The 20,759-nt window shown below is 41.9% G+C and overlaps 4 protein-coding genes across 6 annotated transcripts; 2 read left to right on the top strand and 2 right to left on the bottom strand.

Annotated features, from left to right (window-relative positions):
- Positions 1–684: 684 nt before the first annotated feature.
- LOC115570036 (fms related receptor tyrosine kinase 3) lies at positions 685–10,475 on the top strand. Its single transcript, XM_030398271.1, has 24 exons — positions 685–765; positions 1,566–1,648; positions 2,277–2,419; positions 2,511–2,635; positions 2,750–2,861; positions 2,999–3,138; positions 3,298–3,467; positions 3,557–3,695; positions 3,790–3,967; positions 4,090–4,190; positions 4,612–4,720; positions 4,803–4,987; positions 5,080–5,192; positions 5,277–5,409; positions 6,274–6,378; positions 6,470–6,580; positions 7,062–7,218; positions 7,309–7,421; positions 7,524–7,645; positions 8,602–8,724; positions 8,832–8,943; positions 9,043–9,142; positions 9,384–9,489; positions 9,588–10,475. The coding sequence occupies exons 1-24, from the start codon at positions 738–740 to the stop codon at positions 9,801–9,803; spliced, it is 3,024 nt and encodes a 1,007-aa protein (XP_030254131.1). The 5' UTR covers positions 685–737; the 3' UTR covers positions 9,804–10,475.
- Positions 10,476–11,600: 1,125 nt separating this feature from the next.
- Positions 11,601–12,835, top strand: urad (ureidoimidazoline (2-oxo-4-hydroxy-4-carboxy-5-) decarboxylase). The gene is made up of 2 exons (XM_030398446.1): positions 11,601–12,172; positions 12,259–12,835. Exons 1-2 carry the CDS (start codon positions 11,998–12,000, stop codon positions 12,606–12,608), a joined length of 525 nt encoding a protein of 174 aa, XP_030254306.1. The 5' UTR covers positions 11,601–11,997; the 3' UTR covers positions 12,609–12,835.
- pdx1 (pancreatic and duodenal homeobox 1) lies at positions 12,487–16,646 on the bottom strand. Of its 2 annotated transcripts, XM_030398445.1 has the most exons (3): positions 16,440–16,646; positions 16,037–16,349; positions 12,487–13,531 (listed from the first exon to the last, which is right to left on the bottom strand). In XM_030398445.1, the coding sequence occupies exons 2-3, from the start codon at positions 16,299–16,301 to the stop codon at positions 13,146–13,148; spliced, it is 651 nt and encodes a 216-aa protein (XP_030254305.1). In that variant the 5' UTR covers positions 16,302–16,349; positions 16,440–16,646; the 3' UTR covers positions 12,487–13,145. The 2 variants fall into 2 exon arrangements, with proteins under 2 accessions (XP_030254305.1, XP_030254304.1); XM_030398444.1 differs by having other exon boundaries at positions 16,037–16,646.
- A 196-nt stretch (positions 16,647–16,842) lies between these two features.
- On the bottom strand, positions 16,843–20,711 carry si:ch211-140b10.6 (protein POLR1D). 2 transcript variants are annotated; one of them, XM_030398447.1, is made up of 3 exons: positions 20,552–20,711; positions 20,012–20,086; positions 16,843–19,086 (listed from the first exon to the last, which is right to left on the bottom strand). In XM_030398447.1, the coding sequence occupies exons 1-3, from the start codon at positions 20,575–20,577 to the stop codon at positions 18,738–18,740; spliced, it is 450 nt and encodes a 149-aa protein (XP_030254307.1). In that variant the 5' UTR covers positions 20,578–20,711; the 3' UTR covers positions 16,843–18,737. The 2 variants fall into 2 exon arrangements, with proteins under 2 accessions (XP_030254307.1, XP_030254308.1); XM_030398448.1 differs by lacking the exon at positions 20,012–20,086.
- Between the last annotated feature and the right edge of the window lie 48 nt (positions 20,712–20,759).

The raw sequence follows: 20,759 nt of genomic DNA on the forward strand, positions 1-20,759 counted from the left end.
TGCAAGTTTGCAGGATTGGTGCTCCTCGGTTGTGCATGCAGCCATCAGCTGGGTTAAAGTCAGAATGGACCTTTTATTGCCAAATAAAGTCGACCTGATCAGATTACTGCCGCATGTAATACTTTATATACACCTGCACACAATGAGTGAGAACACAACACGAGAGATGCTCCAAAAAGATGAAGTAAGCCTTAAAAAAAAATAAAAAAAAAAATCTATTTACAATAAGCATACAGTACAAAATATGTCAAATCACAAAAAAAAGGAATCGCACCTATCTTTATAAATATTTCTATATTTCTTCTATTTATACATACACCATAAAGAACTTTACATGTAACTTTAAAACGACTTCCCTGTACATGATTGTTTTTTTATTATGGCTGTTATTTTATTATCTCCCATAACGTTATACACATCATTACTCAGGGATATTGGTGCATATATGCATGTATGGATATTCGGATAAGTCACAGAATAAACAATCGAGCGAAACATATCCCAATATCAGCGAACTGATCTTGAGCAGTGTAGTATTCCCTTGCGACATTAAAATTTGTTTCCTGCAGATTCATAATTGCGTTTCTCGGTCTTGTCACTGAGTGTTGCACACAGCGTCATCACTTCCAGCATCACTTCCCCCTGTTTAAAAGTCCCTCGCCCTCTTCTTCTTCTGCGTCAAAGTTTCGCTGCCGCGGGCCGTCATGAGTGTGTGACGGTGACGGACACACAGCATCATGCCGAGGCACAGAGAGATGATAGCGGGTGAGTCAGACCATTTCAAGCGGCTAATTGACTCTGCAGAATTAGGCTCAAGTCCTGAATTTAACCACATTTATCAACATGAACATATTTTCTAAACTTAGATCACATTTTAATTTGCATTTGTTTAAATATCACGAGTCAAGTAGAATTTTTTGTTCAACGCTCATCTGTAGTTCAGCTGTGCAGGATGAGGAACCTGTACTTTGCTCACTGGTGTTGAGAGGCTGCGGACACTCATCATTCAAACTGAAATATGAAACCCTGTATTAGAAGACAAATATTAACATTTTTTAGATGTGTTATATAATCTAGGATGAAATAATAGTTTGTCTGCTTGACTGTGTTTGCTGTGTAAGCAATAAAGTAATTAACTAGAGAGACACATACTAAACAATTAACTTGATTCCATTACTGCTACTGTGTCTTGCTGCATGCTGCACACATTTACTTTTAAATTATCGTTTAATAGATTATTTTCACAATTAATCTTGTCTGTAAAATGTTTGAAAAATACAGCTTCCTTTGTCCAAAACCAACTAATCTTCATCTGCGTTCATCAGTGAAAAGAGAAAAGCAGCAAATCCTCACATTTAAGAAGCTGGAACCAGAAGATGTTTGATATTTTCGCTTGCAAAATGACTCAGATTCATTTTCTAGCCGACTAATCAACAGACTAATTGCTAAATCGACTAATCGCAAGTCTTTGTAATTGCATTTATCCCAATTTTCTGCCAATTTTATTTGCCTATTCAGAATACATACAACATTTGAAGTAAAGTTGCAATTTTCTGTCTTTCAAGCTGTTCTGCTGCTGTGTGCCATCGAGCTGCACCGCTCTGATGGTGTGACGACGAGTGATAAAGCCTGTGTACCCAGTCATGAGGTAAAATCAATACTGTGTTCTAACTTAACAATTTGAATGAAATATACATATATGTGCTGAACTGTATTTTTCTGAAACATCATTGAGTTAAGGAACATTTCTATTTTCTGGTAAGATTGCAGTGTTCAGGGAAGGTGAACTAAAACAGGGAGGGAAATAAGACGAATGTGACCAACTTTAATCTTGTTTCGTTTCTGTTCACCAGTTTGACGTCTGTGAGTTGCTGTGTCATTTTAATATGACCTTTAAAAGGTGGAGGCTTTGACAAAACCCCCATGTTTTAAGGGTAATTGTTAAACTAGGTGTAAATAATAACAGTAATGATGGCTGGATTCCATTTAGCTGCTTCAGTTTCAGGGTCGTGGTGTTAATGTTACTGGTAATACGTCTGCAGTAATTACAAGTCAAAACACATATCTATAAATCTTTAATTATCGTTAGCATCAACCCTCAGAACCCTAAAACTAGCGTGCAGGTTTTTGAAGGGCATGTGTTCTTCTCCAATGTCCAAAAATGACGCCAAAAGCCAGAAACTGTAAGAACATAAGTATCGTCAGATGTGTTATTGCAAGATTAATGCAAAATATGTATGCTACTGATTAACTAAATGATGAGTCTTGCATTTCAGGAGGTGTGTTTTGCTCCAGCTGGTAACCAGAATGCATATGGTCTTGTCGTCGAAGTGTGTAAGAAACTCATCATCTCCCTGGAACACGTCTCCGAGCACCCTGTCTGCAACTGGAGTAGAGGAGAAGTCCTGGTCCAGACAGTGTAAGGAAATGTCTGTGTGTGCACCCGGGCGTGTTTTCTCCCCTTTTTGTAAGTGTATATAATTGGAGTTTTTTTCCTTAAACCTCACCAGAAATGGGAGCCCCAGGATGGTCCTACCACCACTTTCGGAGACAGATTCAGGGAAGTACACGCTGAGCTGTGAAACCAGAAATGGCACCAGGTCCTCCATGACTGTTGACCTTCATGTAGTAATGAGTGAGTAACAGCTCTCTATTGCAATGCTCAGCTCAACACGCACACTAAACCGTTTGATGTTGAAATACCAGTTGTTATGAAACTATATTTACATTACACGCAATTTTTTTCTAGCACGTCCCACAAAACCACTCCTGACACTGGAAGGCATGGATAATCCGTTTGCATCTCCTAAATTCAGATGCATCTCTGAGGGATGCTCAAAGCCCGAGCTTGAATGGTCTGGGTAAGATGTTGTTCATTACATTTGTAGGCTTAATTTTAAATATATTTAATGTAATCTACTGACTCTAACTTTATTGAAAAGCCACCTTACTATGGTAAGATTCTCTAAATAATTACATTGCTATCACTTTTGAATAGAAAAAAGCAGGGGACAAATGGTCCTGCAAAAAGGGGAATGGCAAATATCTCAATATCCAGTGCTGAATATCATGATAGAGGAGTGATGTGCTGTGCTACTATTGCTGGAGAACAAGAATGCTCCCAACTGTATGACTACGGTAATTATATATCTCAACAAATTCATGAAATACATCCTACTCGGGGTCTATCTATAATAAGTTCTCTGATTCGTCGGAAATAATTCAAGAGAGTAAATAAAAAGAAAAGTACATGACTGTCATATTTTGTGTGACTTGAAGTGCTACTTTGTGTTTCAGACATAGAGACTGAAATCAATAAAAATGATGAGGTATCTAATGTGACCGTGAGCCCTGGTCAGCCTTTGCTGCTTCGCTGCAGAGCCGAGGAGGATCGGCCTAAGTGGGAAAAAGACAGCAAAATGATGGATGCCCCTACACTGGCATTGTCACCAAGTGCCAAGGGGGAGGTATTGAGACAACTGAGAGTTTCTTTAAAATTTCACATAAGCAAATTTGAATTATATCCTTACACAAATCTTTCCTGTTTTTCTCCCAGATACGCATTAAAGAAGACTCACATGACGCCAGCCTGATGACCTACCTGTTCATCAGATCAGTTAGTGTGAACCACTCTGGCACATATATCTGCAAGGGTCCAAATAACAAGAGCAAGTCTGTTGACATAAATGTTCAGCGTAAGTAGAACACTTTTTTTCACGTATTTCTTCAAATTTCAATTTCAGCCTATTTGTATAATATTTTACTGATTTCTTCCTTTTGTTGCTTCAGCTGAGGCTTTCCTCTCTGTCCAGCTGAATAAGAGCAAGATCCTATTAGCTAAGGATGCATCCACCACGTGTTTGGAAGCCAACGTTTTCTACCACCCAGTGCTTCAGGACTGTTTCTGGGAAGCTCCTGATAAAAATATGACTAGATGTGTCAGGGACGACTGGGTGACAAAACACAGGTAGGAGATGAAAACATTTAAAGTCTTTCCATCAGTATTAACAAACTATTCGGAAACGTTATCATATTATATGAGCAATGTTATCATTGTCGCATGGTTTTATATGCATGATGTCTTCACAGGACTGTAAAGCTCTGTGATCCACTCAAATCAGGAGACTATAAGTTACACTTGCTGGCTGGAGGACAGGAAGTAATCGGGACTATATCAGTGTGTGTTGTGGGTAAGAGAGATTTATTGTGTGTGTTCATCACAGGAGCACTGTGTCTGGTTGTCACTTCTCAGAATTTTAATATTTACAATATTAATGAGGTACTAATACAAACTCTCTCCCATAACTGAATAAACAAGCTGTTCACAGAGGAAAATAAGGTCCCCAGACCACTGTTGGGTGGCAGGGTCCTCCAAATATAAACAAAGTAAAACACAGTAAAACAATATGAAATTGTGATTATTCAGTTAATCAGTCATGAAGACTGAAGAGAATTTGGTTATTTAGTTTGTTATGGCAAAGAAGAAAATCAGTCAATAAAGATCTCTCTCTTCTTATTCAAATTTCTTCCCCAAAAACTGCATAATGATCCTTTAAAATGTACACTGATAATTTACATGGAAGAGATTATGGTCCTCGTACTTTGTTTCAGACACGCCAAATTTCAACTTCAGTTTGAGCGAGGATAATGATACCTTCAACATTGAGACTGTAAGTCTTACACCTGCAACTTTCATCTGGAGGATTTGTTCCAATGACGGGTAAGCTCACGTCAGATCTCACAGATCTGCATAAACACGTTCAGAATCTGATTTCCTCAAGTCCCTTCTGTTTGTCCCGTAGCAGTTGCAATGAAGTCCCAGAGACCTCTCAAACAGACTCTGAAGACGCCTGTAGCAAGACGATCAAGAGCTCTCTGCGCAGGACTGGAGTGGGTGGACAAGTAACGTTTTGCCTGGCAAACTCAGTTGGCTCCTGGTGCCACGACTCCATATACCAGTTACCGCTATTGCAGCAGAAGTCGACAGGTAGTGAGATCGATTTCACATTACAAAATCATTCAGTTAAGTTGTGTTGTTTTTGACGACTGTCAATAGAAACTGACCTTCATCATTTTCAGGTGGTTTGAATGATGACAAAAGCAGCTTAATGTTGCTGAAAGTGGGCAGCTTCACTCTGCTTCTGGCGTTGGTCGCAGTCAGCATAGTGCTCACGTACTTTGTCAAAAAGAAGGTATACATAACACATCAACACTTATACACATATACAAACAAACACACAAGGAAATGATGCCATTCACGTTTGTGTTTCCAATAGAAACCTCAGTATCAGCCCCAGCTCCAGATAATCCAGTCAGTCGGACCCAATGACAACGATTACATCTACATAAACTTCAAGGATTTTGAGTACGACCAGAAATGGGAGTTTCCCAGGGAGAACCTGGAACTGGGTATGAATAATATCAGGATTTAAACACGATGCTTCAGTGGTGCTTAAAGCACTTACAGCTTTACAATACAAAATAACTCCATCACTAGTAAGATCCCTGCATTTAAAATCCTAAGTAAATATATAACAATTAATCAGAAGCTAAATTTTACTTCAAGGGTCAAAATTAAAACTGCTAGTTTTCAGCTTGTTTTCGTCATCCATTAATTTGCCAGTTATTTTTTCTACAATTAATCAATAAGTCGTTTAGACCAGTGGCCCAATTTGAAGTCATCCAAAACTTTAATCACAACTCTGATCAACACATGAGACTGAGAGGAAGTGTTTTCCTAAAAATGAATAAACAATAATACCTTTTTTACTTATTGTAAATCCCTCTGCTGTCCACCTGCAGTACCTACACTGCCCACCAGTGGGCCACAGCCCGCACTCTGGGAGTCATTGGTTGGACAAAAAAATCTAAAAAGTTGTGTAAATACTCTGTTTTTGTCTAATCAAGAGTCCAAAAACTCAAAGACTCCTCATTGACTATCATAAATGACAAAGAAAAGCAGCCGATCCTCACATTTAAGAGGCGTGAACCTGCAAATGTTCGATACTTGTGGTTGAAAAATAACATTGATTTTCTTTCAACTAATCATTGCAGCTCCAAAGACATCTAATGGTGACCAGTAGATCCCACTGGTTCAGTCTTTAACAGTGCATTGTGCTTATCCAGTGTTTTTCTATTTACAATCTTAATCTGTAAAGCAAGTACCTCAAAACTGTACTCGAGCAAATGTACTGAGTGGAGTTCCACCACCGGTTAATGTGAGAAATAATCCAGATGAAGTTGTACTCAGAGTGTTTCTGTGTCCTCCCCCAGGTGATGAACTGGGCTCTGGGGCTTTTGGCATGGTGGTCCAGGCGACGGCTTACGGCATCAATAAGCCCGGAATCTCACAGCAGGTGGCGGTCAAGATGCTCAAAGGTCAGGGTTTTTATATATTTACTCCGTGAGTGAGATGCAAAAAATGTCACGGAGGTCATTTCAGTAGCTGATGAGGTATTTGACCCTGCAGAGAAACACCAGGCGGTGGAGAAGGAGGCTCTGATGTCAGAGCTCAAGATGTTGACTCACATCGGTCACCATGCCAACGTTGTTAACCTGCTCGGGGCATGCACAGACTCAGGTACATTACCCGCTGATAAAAACAAGTCTTGCGTGTTATGTCTGCCTTCATCAAAAGTCGGCTGGTAGCTTCTGTCAGATGGGATGATCCATCCAGTGCTATGGCTTCATATGTTCTTAAGAGTGCTGTGTCTTCACCACTACTGCTGCTGCTGTGTGCACTCTAACAGACTTCAACCTCCAGAAATTCTGCATTTATATGCTAGTTATGCACTATATGTATGTATAATGTAGTTTTAGAAAGATGTAAGTGTTTGTTAATGTATTTATCAACAACTTTAGTTCCTCTTGTTGTCGCCCGTGAGTGGATACTGGTGTATAAAATGAGAAAGGATGATAATACAGTAAAACACAGTTGTAATAATATAAAACAACCTACAATGACCTCATACCATCTTCTAACTATATTATATTGTGTTATAAACTATAAGATATTAATTATTATTATATCATTATCATTATTATTATTTTTTCCGATACAGGACCCATATACCTGATTTTCCAGTACTGCTGTTACGGAGATCTACTGAACTACCTGAAGCAGAACAGAGAGCACTACCACAAGTCTGTGACTGATGCTTTCAACAAGGACCGTTTCAGCAGCCTTTACCACAACCTGCAGCCACGGAAAAACTCCGGGTAGGAACAACAGGAGTGAATAGTTTGGTTAATAAAGCCGACAAAGGGTATTAAGTCTGGTTTAACATTACAACCTTTGTGTTTTCTCAGTGAGCTGGACAAAGCTGTGGACAATTACGTGCCTATGTACGGATCTACCACCAGAGGGCAGGAGGACATCGCCCTCCTCACCCTCAACTCTGGTGACATGGACGGCTTCGAAGGTAGAAAGTACCACCTGCATGCATGTTGTCAAACAGATAAACTAATAAATTCACATCCACAGTGCACATGTTGATCCTAACTGATCCTGGTTTATCTCCAAGCCACAGAGATCTACGAACACCTGGATGATCAGACAGAGGACCTGAAAACACTGACCTTTGATGACCTGCTCAGCTTTGCCTTCCAAGTGGCCAAAGGGATGGAGTTCCTCTCCTCCAAGAATGTAAGAGAGAAATTGCAACGCTGTGGAAACCCTCTGCATTTACATCTGTCAGCGCTACGCGGAAACACACAGTTGATGCTTCTTTTCCACGCTTAGATGATTCGACACAAAGAAACAATAAGTACACAAACACTGTAGATTAGTTGATTAACAGAAGACTAGTCGACAACTACTTTTACTATGACTTAATCATTCAAATCACTTGTTTTTAATTCATAGTCCCCAGTTCTAGGAGCTCAGTTGTGAAGTTTTGCTTTTATTGTTTGTATATGTATTATATAGAAGTAATGTATTCATCTTTATTTTTTAGTTTTAGACTGATTATCAAACAAACAGCCCAAAGGAAAATATTAACTTCAGGACATTTTTATCTGCATTTTAATAAAAATTAAGCGAAAGATACTTTATTTCACCAATATACATGTTTTTAATACAGTTGTGGGCGTAGATATGAAAAAAACCCTCCTGATTGTTTTGTTATCATGTTTTAATCTGAATTAATTCAATTTTAATAATCAGAAAACATAAACATAGTTGTTGTCCTCCGAAATTGGCATGTCAATCCAGCAAATGACATGTCGACAAAGAACATAAATTGTTCAAGTTTAAAGGTGAAATATGTAAGAATTATGATTCAAAAATCAACCAGAATTATCAACAATATTAGGAGAAATAAGGTTTATGAAGTCTGTATGTTGTTTTGTAGAGATATCCACTGAAGGTAGCATGCTAGCCAGCTAGCTCTCGCCCATGCTTGCCAAACACTAACCCCGGTGCCCAAGCTGCCAGTCGGGACTGCTAGCTGCACTGCTAACCGAGCTATCTAACTAACAGCACAAACAGTCAGTGGTTACCCTGGCAGTGAGATAAAGTTCAAGTTATGGGCCTGCTCTTTGTGGGTAACATGTGGTGTGACTCAAGTAAAGATCCTGATGATCGCTCCTGTCTCTCTGCAGTGCATCCACCGAGACCTGGCAGCTCGAAACGTGTTGGTGACAAATGGCAGACTGGTGAAAATTGGTGACTTCGGACTGGCCCGAGACATTGACAACGACTCCAACTATGTTGTGAGAGGAAATGTATGTCACACGACACGTCTGTTATTTCACATAATTCATCCCTTGCTACGATCTGGAAATGTTTTCATCACGTCTCACACGTCATGTTGTTGACTGCTGTCGGTCAGGTGCGCTTGCCGGTGAAGTGGATGGCTCCAGAGAGCACCTTCCAGGGGATCTACACCATGAAGAGTGACGTCTGGGCTTATGGCATTCTGCTCTGGGAGATCTTTTCACTCGGTAGCCTTCGCCAAGCACCCTCCATTAGCAGTAAAAAAAATACAAGCACATAATCAATTCCTTTACAGTTATTAACACCGACTCTGTCTGTCTAACCAGGTGTTACTCCGTACCCTGGCATGAAGGTGGATCACACGTTCTATTCAATGATTGAGAGGGGCTTTAAGATGGAGTGTCCATACTACGCCAACGAGTCTGTGTAGGTGTCTTGATGGATGCAGATGCTGGGAATTACAGTAGGCTAGTGGGGTGGCCAACAGTTGTATCAGGGGGTAGATCATCTCTGAGTACTTCTTCCACTGTCTTAAACTTCAAACACATACAGTAGTGCAGCAGCCTTTAACTTCTGAATAGGGAGGACAATAGACATTAGTCCTGTTTCTGATACAGTAACTACTGTGATTTTTTCATCTCCTTTCTCCCATGACTCTCCTCCCCAGGTACGGGATGATGTGTAAGTGTTGGGCTCTGGATCCCTGCGACCGGCCATCCTTCTCCAAGCTGGTGTCCTTTATTGGTGAGCAGCTGACAGACAGAGAGGAGAAGGTAGGCCCGTTGCTTTATCCCATAGTTCATCAGATCTTTAAGAAGCATTACATTCCAAACAGAGACCTTTTCCCTGACCGACTTCTCTCCGCTCTCAGCTCTACCACAACATGCTCGACCAAACATCTGACACTTACCAGAACGCAGCGACCCTTTTGGGCATTTCTGCCATGGCGAAACAGAGCGAGAGCAAGACGCAGGCGACCCATGACTACCGTCAAACCAACGCGACTGAAGAAAGCAAAGTGGAAATGTGTGATTCAGACACTGAGGCAGCTGAGGAGGAGCTTCTGAAGCCACCTGACGCAGAGTGATCGCTGGATGGTGACCAAACCTCTTTTTTTCTTTTAAAACAGGTTATTTAATATTTCTTAGTTACAATAGAATGCACTTGCTTTATATTCTTTAAAAATGTTCTACGCATTTTAAGACTTGTAGGATTATGTAGCACGTATTAAAGACATATTTTCATAATCTGCAATAGTAACAGAACATATAAAGGTTTTTAATCACGTTGACAGGACGTCAGCCAGTCATATTCTCACTATGACGATGTGGTCTGAATGTAAAAACAGTATTTTTTGTTTTCTATGAGTTTTTTTTTATCGTGCAGCTAAAAAGCAAGAACTGGTTTCAAAGAAAGGATCCAAATATTCTCAGTACTACATTTGTAACACATATAAATGTTTATATATACATTCAAATTATGGAGTGGTAGCTCTTTTTCTACGTTATGCCTACATACTGTAGCAACTAATTAACTTCTAGATTTATTATATATTATCGTTTCGACGTTGACTTTATGTATTGTTTTGCAATGAAAAAGAGAAAATGAAAATCTTTTATATTATGTCAGCAGCTATTAATTGCAAATTGCACCCATTTTTTGGTAACGTTTATACATTTATTTTTAACCAATAGATGGATTTAACATTGTATCGTCATGTTTAATCATTTTATACCTACAATAAAATACTTACACACACTGAGCTGTTCATTATTTCCTACAAACGAACAAAGGTTACACATACTGAAAAACACAGGGTTCAAAATGTACCCAGTGTAGGATTAATGTAATGCCAACTTAATACTGGGTCAGCCTGACCCAGTACCACCGAGTGTTTAATGTGTTAAATCACTGTTATTACTGTTGTACTGACCCCACAGTGGATAAGTTTTAACCCAGTGTGTTTTTTAGTGCACCGAAAAATCCCTTTCTCTGCCACCACGTGAATGTGTCGCAGTAATAACCAGACACATCAGCAAACAGGAGGACGCTGCTTTCTGCATGTTCACCAGCAGACAGGCCCGCCTCTTCATGGAGTTCCCTGTCCTGATTGGATAAAGTGGGCAGGGATATACCAGAAAATGTCTTTGTCTTTTACTGCTCTTAATGGAGAGGAGAGAATGATTCTTGTTAGAATAGAGAGCAACTTAATACTTGTTATAATCGAGAAATATATTGCTTACAACAGCTTTAAATTCAGAAAGGCTGGTATATGTTTTGTTTTGTTTTCCTTGATTTACCTTACATTCTATCATAGAAATCCAAATTGACCACAGGCCTGCCATAGTTAGCCAGCTATGACGGGCCACATGTGGGTTGGTTGTGCTCTGGCAGCGGCTAACCAAAGTGATAACATTTCTCATCGACTAATGGTTGCCATGTTTGGCTAAATTTGATAACTTGGGACGATTTAGGCTGAAAATCTGCGCACTTAGCCGCATGTGGACCAGCTGTGGCCCAGGTGTGGTGATCTGATTTGGGGCAAGATCAAGCCATTAAGAAATGGAGCGGTTTGGGTGGAGTGTTCGGGGATGGAGCTGCCGATTAAACACGGGTCAGAATTTGTTAGAAAATGGCTGCTAGACATATAGTTCTATGAATATGTCAAAAGTAAATTATTAGTACTTTTTAAGTATTTAAGAAGCAGATAGATTTTTATTCTGAACACTACCAAAAACATACTTTGAAGAGATACAATTTTAGACCTTTTTCCATGTTGATTTTATTCTTTAAAATGTATTACATTTTATTCCATTATTATAGGTTATATTATTACCTTTTTCCCCCCTCAAACCATTAGTTAGAGATTCCATAATGAGCTGTGTGGTGTACCTTGTTTGTTCAGTTCTTTCTGTGATGACATCAGGGAGGAGGTGCTTGGACTGACTTCCGGGATCAAAAACGTAAATAAACAACACAGTCTAAAGGCAACCTAACCCTTTTTATAGAGCGACATTTGCGCAAATAATTGAGAGGCTTTATATCCCTGGTTGGTTTTCGTCCACTTCGATACACGTAAAGGACAATTTAGGCTGACGTGTTGGAGTCTAAAACTGGCCTAACTCTTAAGCAAACTCCTCTTTTCATCTTTAAATGATTGGCAGCTGATCTGAAGAATTAATGAGTAACCACAGGCCAGGGGAGCTTGTCCAGCAGTGCGTTAACCCAGAAGGTTAGTGAACGCTGCCTGTGCGCCCTGTAAGAGTATCCCCAGTTGGATAATGGACATCGCCACAGTGAATACTCTTCCATACGAGGATTTTGTGAATATTTTCGGCAATGTGGTGGAGAAGTGTCCCATCGTAACAGCTGCTGTGTGGTCGAGGCGTCCCTTTGTGAGCTTCACCGATCTGGAGGCTGCAATCAGTGAGTTCATCGATGCGCTCCCGGAATCAGGTGAGGGACTGACCCACGTTTTGTTAACTCAATTGTGTTTTCACCTTTGGCGCTGTTTGGTTAACGAGTCCCCTGTTCGCGTCCAGGTAAAGAGGGGATCCTCAGGTGTCACCCAGACCTGGCGGGCAGGGACCTCCAGAGCGGCACCCTGACCCGGGAGTCCCAACAGGAGCAGGCCGGAGCCGGGATGGACGCGCTGAGCTCCGCGGAAACCTCACGCATGGTCCGGCTCAACAGGGAGTACAAGGAGCGCTTCGGGTTCCCGTTCGTCATCTGCGCCCGGATGAGCGACAAGGCCGGCATTTTACGGCAGCTGTCCGAGCGGTGCCGCAACGAGCGCGCTGTGGAGAGGGCGCACGGCATCGAGGAGGTGAAGAAGATATGCCGCCTGCGTCTGCAGGGACTGCTGCTCACCGACGCCCCCAACAAGTTATGAAATAACCGGAGAGCTCATTTTTGGAGTTGTCTTGTGCCACGTGGATGTAAAGACTGTCACCGTTCTCACGCCTGCATGTGATATTTGCTTTATTCCAGATTTAATTATGTGTTATTCATCATCCATCATACTGTACAATGCATCAATGCAAACAATAAAATATGTGTATTGTTGATTCTAATTTGACATTTTACATGAATTAGCCAATAAACTTATATACAAGTGGACACATACAGTCGTATTACGCATATATACACACTCAGAAACGTGATTGTATAACTACTCACATGTTGGAGGTGAAAAATAATGTTAGGTAAAAGTTGATTTTTAGACCACTGGTGCAACTGAATCCATGTTGGTGCCCCTGTGAAGGGAGAATCAGAAGGTGGTCCGTGTGTGGTTTGGTTGTCTCAGGGTGCCATCTGGTGCCCAAAAAGCTTCAGGGCATAGATGTTAAAGTTGGATGGAGAAATGAATCTGAATCTCATCGGATTCCTACAAATCCTCTCAGAGTCCCGGTCTTGACCTCTTGCGGGTCTATGCGGGCTCCCGGGACCGAGGAGCGGACAGGGAGTGACCGTGCAGCGGGGAGACAGGCGGCGAGGCGGCCTGAGGTCCGTTCGTGGAGGAGACCCCTCCGACGGCCTCCCCCTGGTCCCCAGAGGTGATGGAGGAGTCCTGGTCCGGGTCGGCGCCCCTCACCCTCCTCCGGTCCTCCTCCTTCTTCCACTTCATGCGCCGGTTCTGGAACCAGATCTTGATGTGTCTCTCGGTGAGGCTGAGGGTCAGCGCCAGCTCCACGCGGCGCGGCCTCGAGATGTAGCGGTTGAACAGGAACTCCTTCTCGAGCTCCAGCAGCTGGGCGCGCGTGTAGGCGGTCCTCGTGCGCTTGTTTTCCTCCGTCTCGGCCATCACGTACGGCCCTGGAGACAAGACACACGTTCAGAGTCCTTATACATGAGATTTATGTAATTTATTACAATTATTGTTTGGATTTAAACTCAGGCAGTGTACGTAATTGTGTATTTACTGATTTAATCATGAAGACTGAATTTTATATTTACTCGAAAATGACATATACGCTCTATCAAAACGGTATAGGTTACATTTTTTTTTTTACCACTGCAGACACCAAAGTGCATATTTGTCTGCACTGTAGCCAGAAAAATAAACGTTCATCGTTTGTCATTTTAAAAGTAATTTACAACTATTCAAGATGTTCAGGTCAAACTTTTTGCACAACTGGAGAAATCTGGACAGTCTTCACCTTCTTTAAAATCGGTCACGCTCTATATATATTCATATTCACATTCTATATTTCAATACTTTTGTAATGTATTTTAAGCATTTTTTAAATATTGTTTGTTCTGATGTTGCCCAAACCTTTGGAAGCAACAGGTGACGTGAGGACACAGCACAGGAATGAATGCCTGTTCTCTGGGAGATTTATTGCTTTATTTACAAACCAAGAAATTTAGTTGTAAAGTGGATTTGAAGATTATAGGGGGAAATTATTTTGGGATATTAAAGGGCCAATGTGTAGTTTTGGAGAAAGACATTCAAACTCTGATTTTTGATATTACAATATCAATGAGGTGATTATGAAAACTCAGAAATATTTTTTGTCGTCCATAACTGAAAAAAGAAGCTGTTCTCCAAGGAAAATAAGGTCCAAGGGACAATGTTCGAAGCTAGAAAGGTGGCAGGGTCCGCCACTATAAATATAGTGAAAAAGTTTGTTTATTAAGTTTTCTAGACATTTTTGAAAAAAATAAGTCAATGACGATTTTTATCTTCTGATTAACATGTCTTCCTCTAAACTACATAATGCACCTTTAAGAGTTTAATTTACATTTGGTTGGGTGTAAGTTTGTGTTTGCTCTTGGATAGAAAGAAAAATCCCAGCTATGTAGGTTATATGCGGTGACCCACATCTAAAATCCATTCCAGTGAATAAACAATACAAATAAAAGTGGCAACACGATAAACGCGGAGTTTCCCCTTGATTAAAACATTGATAACTTAGTTCGTGATATCTGAAGGCACAGTCAGATCTTGTTGATGCGGTTCAGTCGCTGACGCTTGTGCGTAACGGATGTTTCCTGTGGCTAAAAACAAAAGGAGAGAAAAGAAAAGCCACCGGGTTGCTCCGAGACTCCGACGAGAGAATGAAGAATGACCAAAACTTACCGATGACCTCAAAATGTTCCCGCATCACACATCCAAACAGTCGTGCCAAAAATGATTTATTCCAGAAACAACATCCGAAAAATTATTTATTATACGGACGCAAGCTTCGCCCACATTTGTGCAGTTAATACTTATGTCCACAGAAAAATGTGACATTGAAAAATAATTTCTCTTTCTCTCTATAAATGTCTGTGTGCTGAGAACCAGCCCAAACAGTCATGTCTATTTTCATCTTTATTTTTTTCTATTCATTTTAGATTAACTATAACTACATGTAACTATAACAGTGAGTGGAGGAATCGCGTCCTGCCACCAAATGAATATCTATCAGGGCACGAATCACAACTTTGACCTTTGGCAGCCGTCCGCTCTATTAGTTTACCACTATTATTTAATAACTTTATATCAGCCTATTTGAAATGAAAAGGTTGTCCCGTCTTTTCCAAAAATGTATTGCTAAATGTTATAGAATCCATATCTTTGATGCGTTCTGAAGAAGAGTCGCAAAAACAGTGCTTAAAATAAACCAAAAGTAGGCCACAATGTCCCAGGAGAGGACGGCGAGAATAAAAAAAAAGCCTTAAAATGAGTAGGTGACGTAGAATAAACGTGTTATTTGATAGGTCAAAAACTTTCCACCGAGATGAGAAAAGTCGAAGACAGGTTGTCTTTATCTGAAGACTCTTTATCCGTATTTTTTCTGAGATTCGTTGAAAAACTACCTTCAGTTTTGAAGAATATCACAAAAGACAATTGTCTCTTCTTCTAATAATAATAATAAAAAAGATACATTGAGAACACGATCAATTATATGATTCAGTAATTTAATTTAACTTGTGAGATTTGGTGAAATCAACATCTAACAATATAAAAAAGATATTTTTTTCAGCCAACATCGATAAGACACCATTGTGGTAGATTTGGGTGTTCCAGGGGCAGACTGATGGTTTAAGACGTGGCTCGTTGTGAAAACCCCACATTTTTTGTGGCGATAAGACCTGATAAAAGCCGACGCTGACCTTCCGGGCCTTTTTACAAATTGACTGACAAGGTAAACTGAAACACCCAGATCATATTGTTGGGAGCATGATGTCATCACGGGCCAGAGTCAGCTGAAACTCACTTAGTTTGTGGCCTGAAAACCAGAACTGTACTTGTATTTTGTGCTAAGTTCAATCACGACAAAAATCTCAGCTCTCCATTCAGTGACTCTCTCTTGGAAGGTTTGGAGGAGTTACCTGCCCACTGTCCCTTCCAGGTGTGTGAGTGAGATTTGGTGGTTTTCATCCAGGGGAACGGGAGGTGGTATCTGCTCTGCTCCCCCGTGTCTCCATAGCCCGCTGCGGGCTGGAGAGGCTGCTGCTGGAGCCCCTGAGGATGGTGGAGCTGTGGCGGGTCCTCCCGCACTTGTAGACCGTAAGGGGGGCCAATGTCAGTCAGGCTGGCCTGCTCCAGGGCTCCCATGGACGGCGGTGTGTAGACGGAGTGCACCTGCCTGCTCATGTAGAGGCAGGGCGGCGGGCTGTGGCTGTAGTCCTCCCCGTGTGATCTCTGGTAGGCACATGAGTCTTTAAAAACCTGAGAGGGGTAATAATGATCTTCCCGATTCATGGCTTCCGCGGACGCGCACATGTACCGTACCTGCGCCGTGCCTCGGCGTGCACCTTCTGCTCCACCTGCCTCTGGCGCAACTGCGAGGCCCCCGCGGCTCCACACAGGTGTGTCACTCTGCCACCATGTGACTCCGCAGCGACCAACCCATTGGCTTCACTGTTTGCTGGACCCACGGCCCCGCAGTTTCCAGGATATTCTGCCGCTTGTGGGAGTTTTTTCAGTAAATTGAACAGAGCGCGTAAATCAATGCCCCTCTGTAAATACCGCAGCGTTTACCTGGCACCCACCTGTGTTTGCCCCCACAAGTGAGCAGGTAAATCAGCACGCACAGAGGACGGTTAAAGGGTCACTGCGTGGTTTTGGAGAAGCAATTCACACTTTTTATTACGATATTTACAATATAACGACAAATTCAACTCAACACAAGCTGTTTGAGGCTGGAAAGGTGGCAGGGTCCGCCACAGTGGGAAACGTTGTTTTTTAAAGCCAGCTTGTTTATTCAGGCAGGAAAACACATACAGTTTATCTAGTTTGTTTAATAATAAAAAAGTCAAAGAAGATGTGTCTTTCTTTCCTCCACAAAACTGCATAATGCCCCTTTTTTGATACAGGTCAAGAGACTTGTTCTTCATGTAGAATTGTCCTCAAACAATGAAGCATTGACGCTTTATATGATTATATCTCTGTCTGCACATAAATCGATATGTATGGGCGCAAACATTGGCTGACCTGGCAGATAAGAGACCTGGATGGAGACGCAGTTGTCCTGGAAACTCAGTGTATTTCTCCAAGCCGTTCTTTTCTCATTCGTCTACACCTTTCTGTCTTTTTTTTTAAAATGTACCCATTAAACTTCTCTAAATGCATCATTTAACACCATTTAGCTCGTGTGATTGTGTATGTGTGTGTGTGTGTGTGGTCCCTGCACGCAGGGCCCTCTGCGTTAACAAACAGAGCCGCCACTCTCGCCATGTTTGCCGGCCATTAGCCTTTAGCAGGTGTGCGCTCGCTCCATTACACAGCGGCTCTCGTGGTAAACCAATTAAGGCTGGAGTGAGAGACAGCACTCAATTAACAGGCGCGTCTCCACAGCCCTGCAGATGTGTGCAACATGTGGAGCCTCCGGAGTGATCCACCTGTTCCTCAGGTAAATCGTGACAGGACGGCGGGGCTTTTACCTCGATAGTGGGTATCAATAGACTATTTGCGCAGAGTTCTTCAAAAGCAATTATGGCACTTTCCACGGTATCTTAATGGGGCACTCAGCGATGCAATAAAGTTCGAGTAAACCAATTCTATACAAATCACCCCCCTGCACTATGGCTTAATGGTGTTTATATTTGATCATTGTTTCAAAGAGGAAGGAAACAGTTAACCGAAGCTGCTCCGCACGACAGTGGACACGCACAACGTGATTTATGAGGCATGAGCGGCGTTGGACGCGTTTTAACAGACTTTCTGTTGCGCGTAATGGCACAAGCGGAGAAGTGCTCGTGTTTTGCTTTCCACGACCTAGGAGACTGACAGCTGCCGCGTTTATAAAACGCTCTGGATGCGGGAACAATAAAGTAAAACACATGGAGACGGGCCAAATGGGATGGGGAAAGACAGCTGTCCATCTGCCGTCCTGACGCCACTGAAACACCTGGACATACTGGATCTATACTGCATTTTGTTGCCATTAAATCACTATTAATCCACGCCAGGAGAGCACTTGTTCACGAGAGCTCCCGCACATGTAGGCGTGCCAGGAAAACAAGATTTTTTTTTTTTTCTCCTTTGACAAACAAAAGCGTTTCTGATAGCCGGTATATACATGTCAAGAAGTTGGACACGCGATAAAATGTGCTTACCCAGTGGCGACAGCAGCACGGCTTATGTAAACATCATGACCAGGTGAATAATGACAGAAGAATGGTAATGACATCATAATTGAAATCAAACCTCCTCTAGCTGTAGTTGAAACAGGATTACGACATGTGAGAGGGGAGGGCACGGCGATGTTTTGTAAAAGGTCCTCCTGGTTTCCTGAGTTTGTTTATTTACGTCAACATCAGTGGAACATTAAAAAACGAACATTAAAAGGAGATATGTAAGGGAATTAAATAAACCTTGAACTAACCAAAAAAAAAAAAAAGTGCCAACTTCAAAAGTGAACTGTCAGCAAACAAATTCTCCACTGAATGTCCTCTCAGGTGAACGGGACATGTCCTCCAGCCTGCTAGCAGTTCTGTGGGGGTGTGTTCAGCTGCTCAGTGTACAGTTTCAGGAGTGTCCACCTCCCTGGAGAAGGAGTGGCCTTCTCACTCCCCTGGACACAAGTCTTTACTCATGCAGCCTGTCTTTGTCTCTGTTCTCGCCATCCCTCTCGTGTCTCCGCTCTCTGTTGTCTTTGTGCCTGTAGCTCCTCTCTCTGTCTCTATCCTCCTTCTTATCTTTGTTATTGCAGCTGTCCCTGTGATGGTGTTTATGGTCCGTGCGGCCTCCGTTGCTTCTGTGATCTCTGGGAGGTGTTCGGCTGCGGTCGCGGCTTCTGTCCCGGGAGTCGCTCCTCCGGCGCCCTCTTGTGGCGGAGTGTCCGGCTCTGGGCTCACCGGTGTGCCGCTGCAGGCCGGTGGAGCGCAGGGTGTTGAGGAGGAAGCGCTTGTTGGTGCTCCGCAGGGGACACTTCAACCTGACAGGGGAGTGAACACACAGACTTTTTAACAGCGTGACACATCAGGTAACACTTGTTGTGACCTGTGGGTGGTCTAGAAGGCATCAGCATGTCGTATAATTCAAAGGCCTTGCCTACCAAGCTCAATATCAGATTACAAATGTGCAGAAATGATTCAGAAGGGTCAAAAAGTCTGAGGCCAAAATCAAAATACTTCTTTTTTTTGCATTTGTGTATAATTATTTAAAAAAAACAAAACAAAAAACGTTAATTGAAATGATAATAAACAATTTGTTGTGAAAAGTGGAATCTTTGTAAAATGTCCATGAACTTCAGAACATTTCAGTATTTCTGCCTTTTAATCTTATGACAGAATGCACCCAAGCTGGCATGGACTCCACAAGTTTGTGTATACGCTTATAACCTGGCATAATGTGCGTCATCAAGTTTAGCAAAAACTTGTGGATTCCATGCCAGCTTCAGTGCATGCCGCCACTAAAGTGAAAGGGGGAAATACCAAATACAAAAGTATTTTTCCAACTTTTCGCATTTTCATTTCTCTTGAAAAACATTATTGCATTTGAAACAAATATAGATTAATAGACCTATTTTGACAGGTGGTGTCGTACTTTTTGTCCCTACTGCATATAATAAAGGATAAAGTAACAAGATAAATTAAAAATGACAAATGGACACGAATGACCTTTAGAGTTATTGTGTTGTTTGCTCAGTGTTTGTTGTTAGTATTGGCGAATTTAAATAAATACAGTAACTGAGATTATAGCATACAAACAAGACAAAATACGCACAGACCAGATATAAACACACTGCTACTGGAGCAAGAACAAAAATTGCCCCAGCTAAGCTGACAAGTAAGCCTAGTGTCCACAAATGACAGATGCGTACATGTTGATACAGATGGCATGACCAACATAGTGCTCACCATCCTGCGGGGCCCATGGTCTCTGCTCTCACCCGAGCCCTGTCTGTCTCCTTGAGGAGCTCCTCTATCGCCCGTCTAAAGACAAATCACAACATGAGTCATGTGAGTGAGAGAGAAGTTGAGGACAAAGATGGCACAAAACCCCAAGGGGGAGCCAAGGGGAGAATAATTTAATTAAGTGAGAGAAAACAGAGTGAAGCAGAGTGTAAATGAGAAAGTGAATCATTAGTGAGTGAATGAGGGGCAGCAGCAGTGTCCTCGTTTGACCCGAGCTGCTGAATCAGCAGAGTCTCAACAGAGGAGACTCACTGATTTAGCCGACCTTTAACGTCAGAGCATAGACTGCTAATGACAGGGCTTCCTTACAACCACTACACACTCATGCTCGTATTACAACACAACAAACAGCTGTCTGCCAGAAATATCCCTCCCTAATGACGGAGGCGTGGTACGCGTTTTTGGAGGAAAACTAGCTAGGAGCGTGCTAACAGCTGCTGTTAAACACGGTAACTGAGCATAAACAGCAAAATTGCTACATACTTCTCCAGGTCAGTCTCCTCGGCCATCACGTTGTAATCAATTACACGTTGTAATAAAGATTATTTCGACTAATATCGATGGTGGTACGTTATAAGCGCAACATTTTTTTGTTTACATGTCCGCGAGGTCCTTCAACCGAGGACCCTGTGTTTTTAGTTGTCCTTAGCGATGCCTGCTCGTTTCTAGCAGCCCCTTCAAGTCTTTTGTG

This window comes from Sparus aurata, chromosome 19 (assembly GCF_900880675.1).
Source record: "Sparus aurata chromosome 19, fSpaAur1.1, whole genome shotgun sequence".
Taxonomy (NCBI): domain Eukaryota; kingdom Metazoa; phylum Chordata; class Actinopteri; order Spariformes; family Sparidae; genus Sparus; species Sparus aurata.

Excerpts from the sequence above, each read along its gene's own strand:
- LOC115570036 (XM_030398271.1), top strand. The coding sequence starts at position 738 with ATGCCGAGGCACAGAGAGATGATAGCGG. Across the intron at positions 2,420-2,510 it reads GAAGTCCTGGTCCAGACAGT|AAATGGGAGCCCCAGGATGG; the intron begins GTAAGGAAATGT and ends AAACCTCACCAG. Across the intron at positions 4,191-4,611 it reads TATATCAGTGTGTGTTGTGG|ACACGCCAAATTTCAACTTC; the intron begins GTAAGAGAGATT and ends ACTTTGTTTCAG.
- urad (XM_030398446.1), top strand. The coding sequence starts at position 11,998 with ATGGACATCGCCACAGTGAATACTCTTCCATACGAGGATTTTGTGAAT. Across the intron at positions 12,173-12,258 it reads CGATGCGCTCCCGGAATCAG|GTAAAGAGGGGATCCTCAGG; the intron begins GTGAGGGACTGA and ends GTTCGCGTCCAG.
- pdx1 (XM_030398444.1), bottom strand. The coding sequence starts at position 16,430 with ATGTGCGCGTCCGCGGAAGCCATGAATCGGGAAGATCATTATTACCCC. Across the intron at positions 13,532-16,036 it reads CTGGAAGGGACAGTGGGCAG|GGCCGTACGTGATGGCCGAG; the intron begins GTAACTCCTCCA and ends TCTTGTCTCCAG.
- si:ch211-140b10.6 (XM_030398447.1), bottom strand. The coding sequence starts at position 20,577 with ATGGCCGAGGAGACTGACCTGGAGAA. Across the intron at positions 20,087-20,551 it reads GAGGAGACTGACCTGGAGAA|ACGGGCGATAGAGGAGCTCC; the intron begins GTATGTAGCAAT and ends ATTTGTCTTTAG. Across the intron at positions 19,087-20,011 it reads ACCATGGGCCCCGCAGGATG|GTTGAAGTGTCCCCTGCGGA; the intron begins GTGAGCACTATG and ends CTCCCCTGTCAG.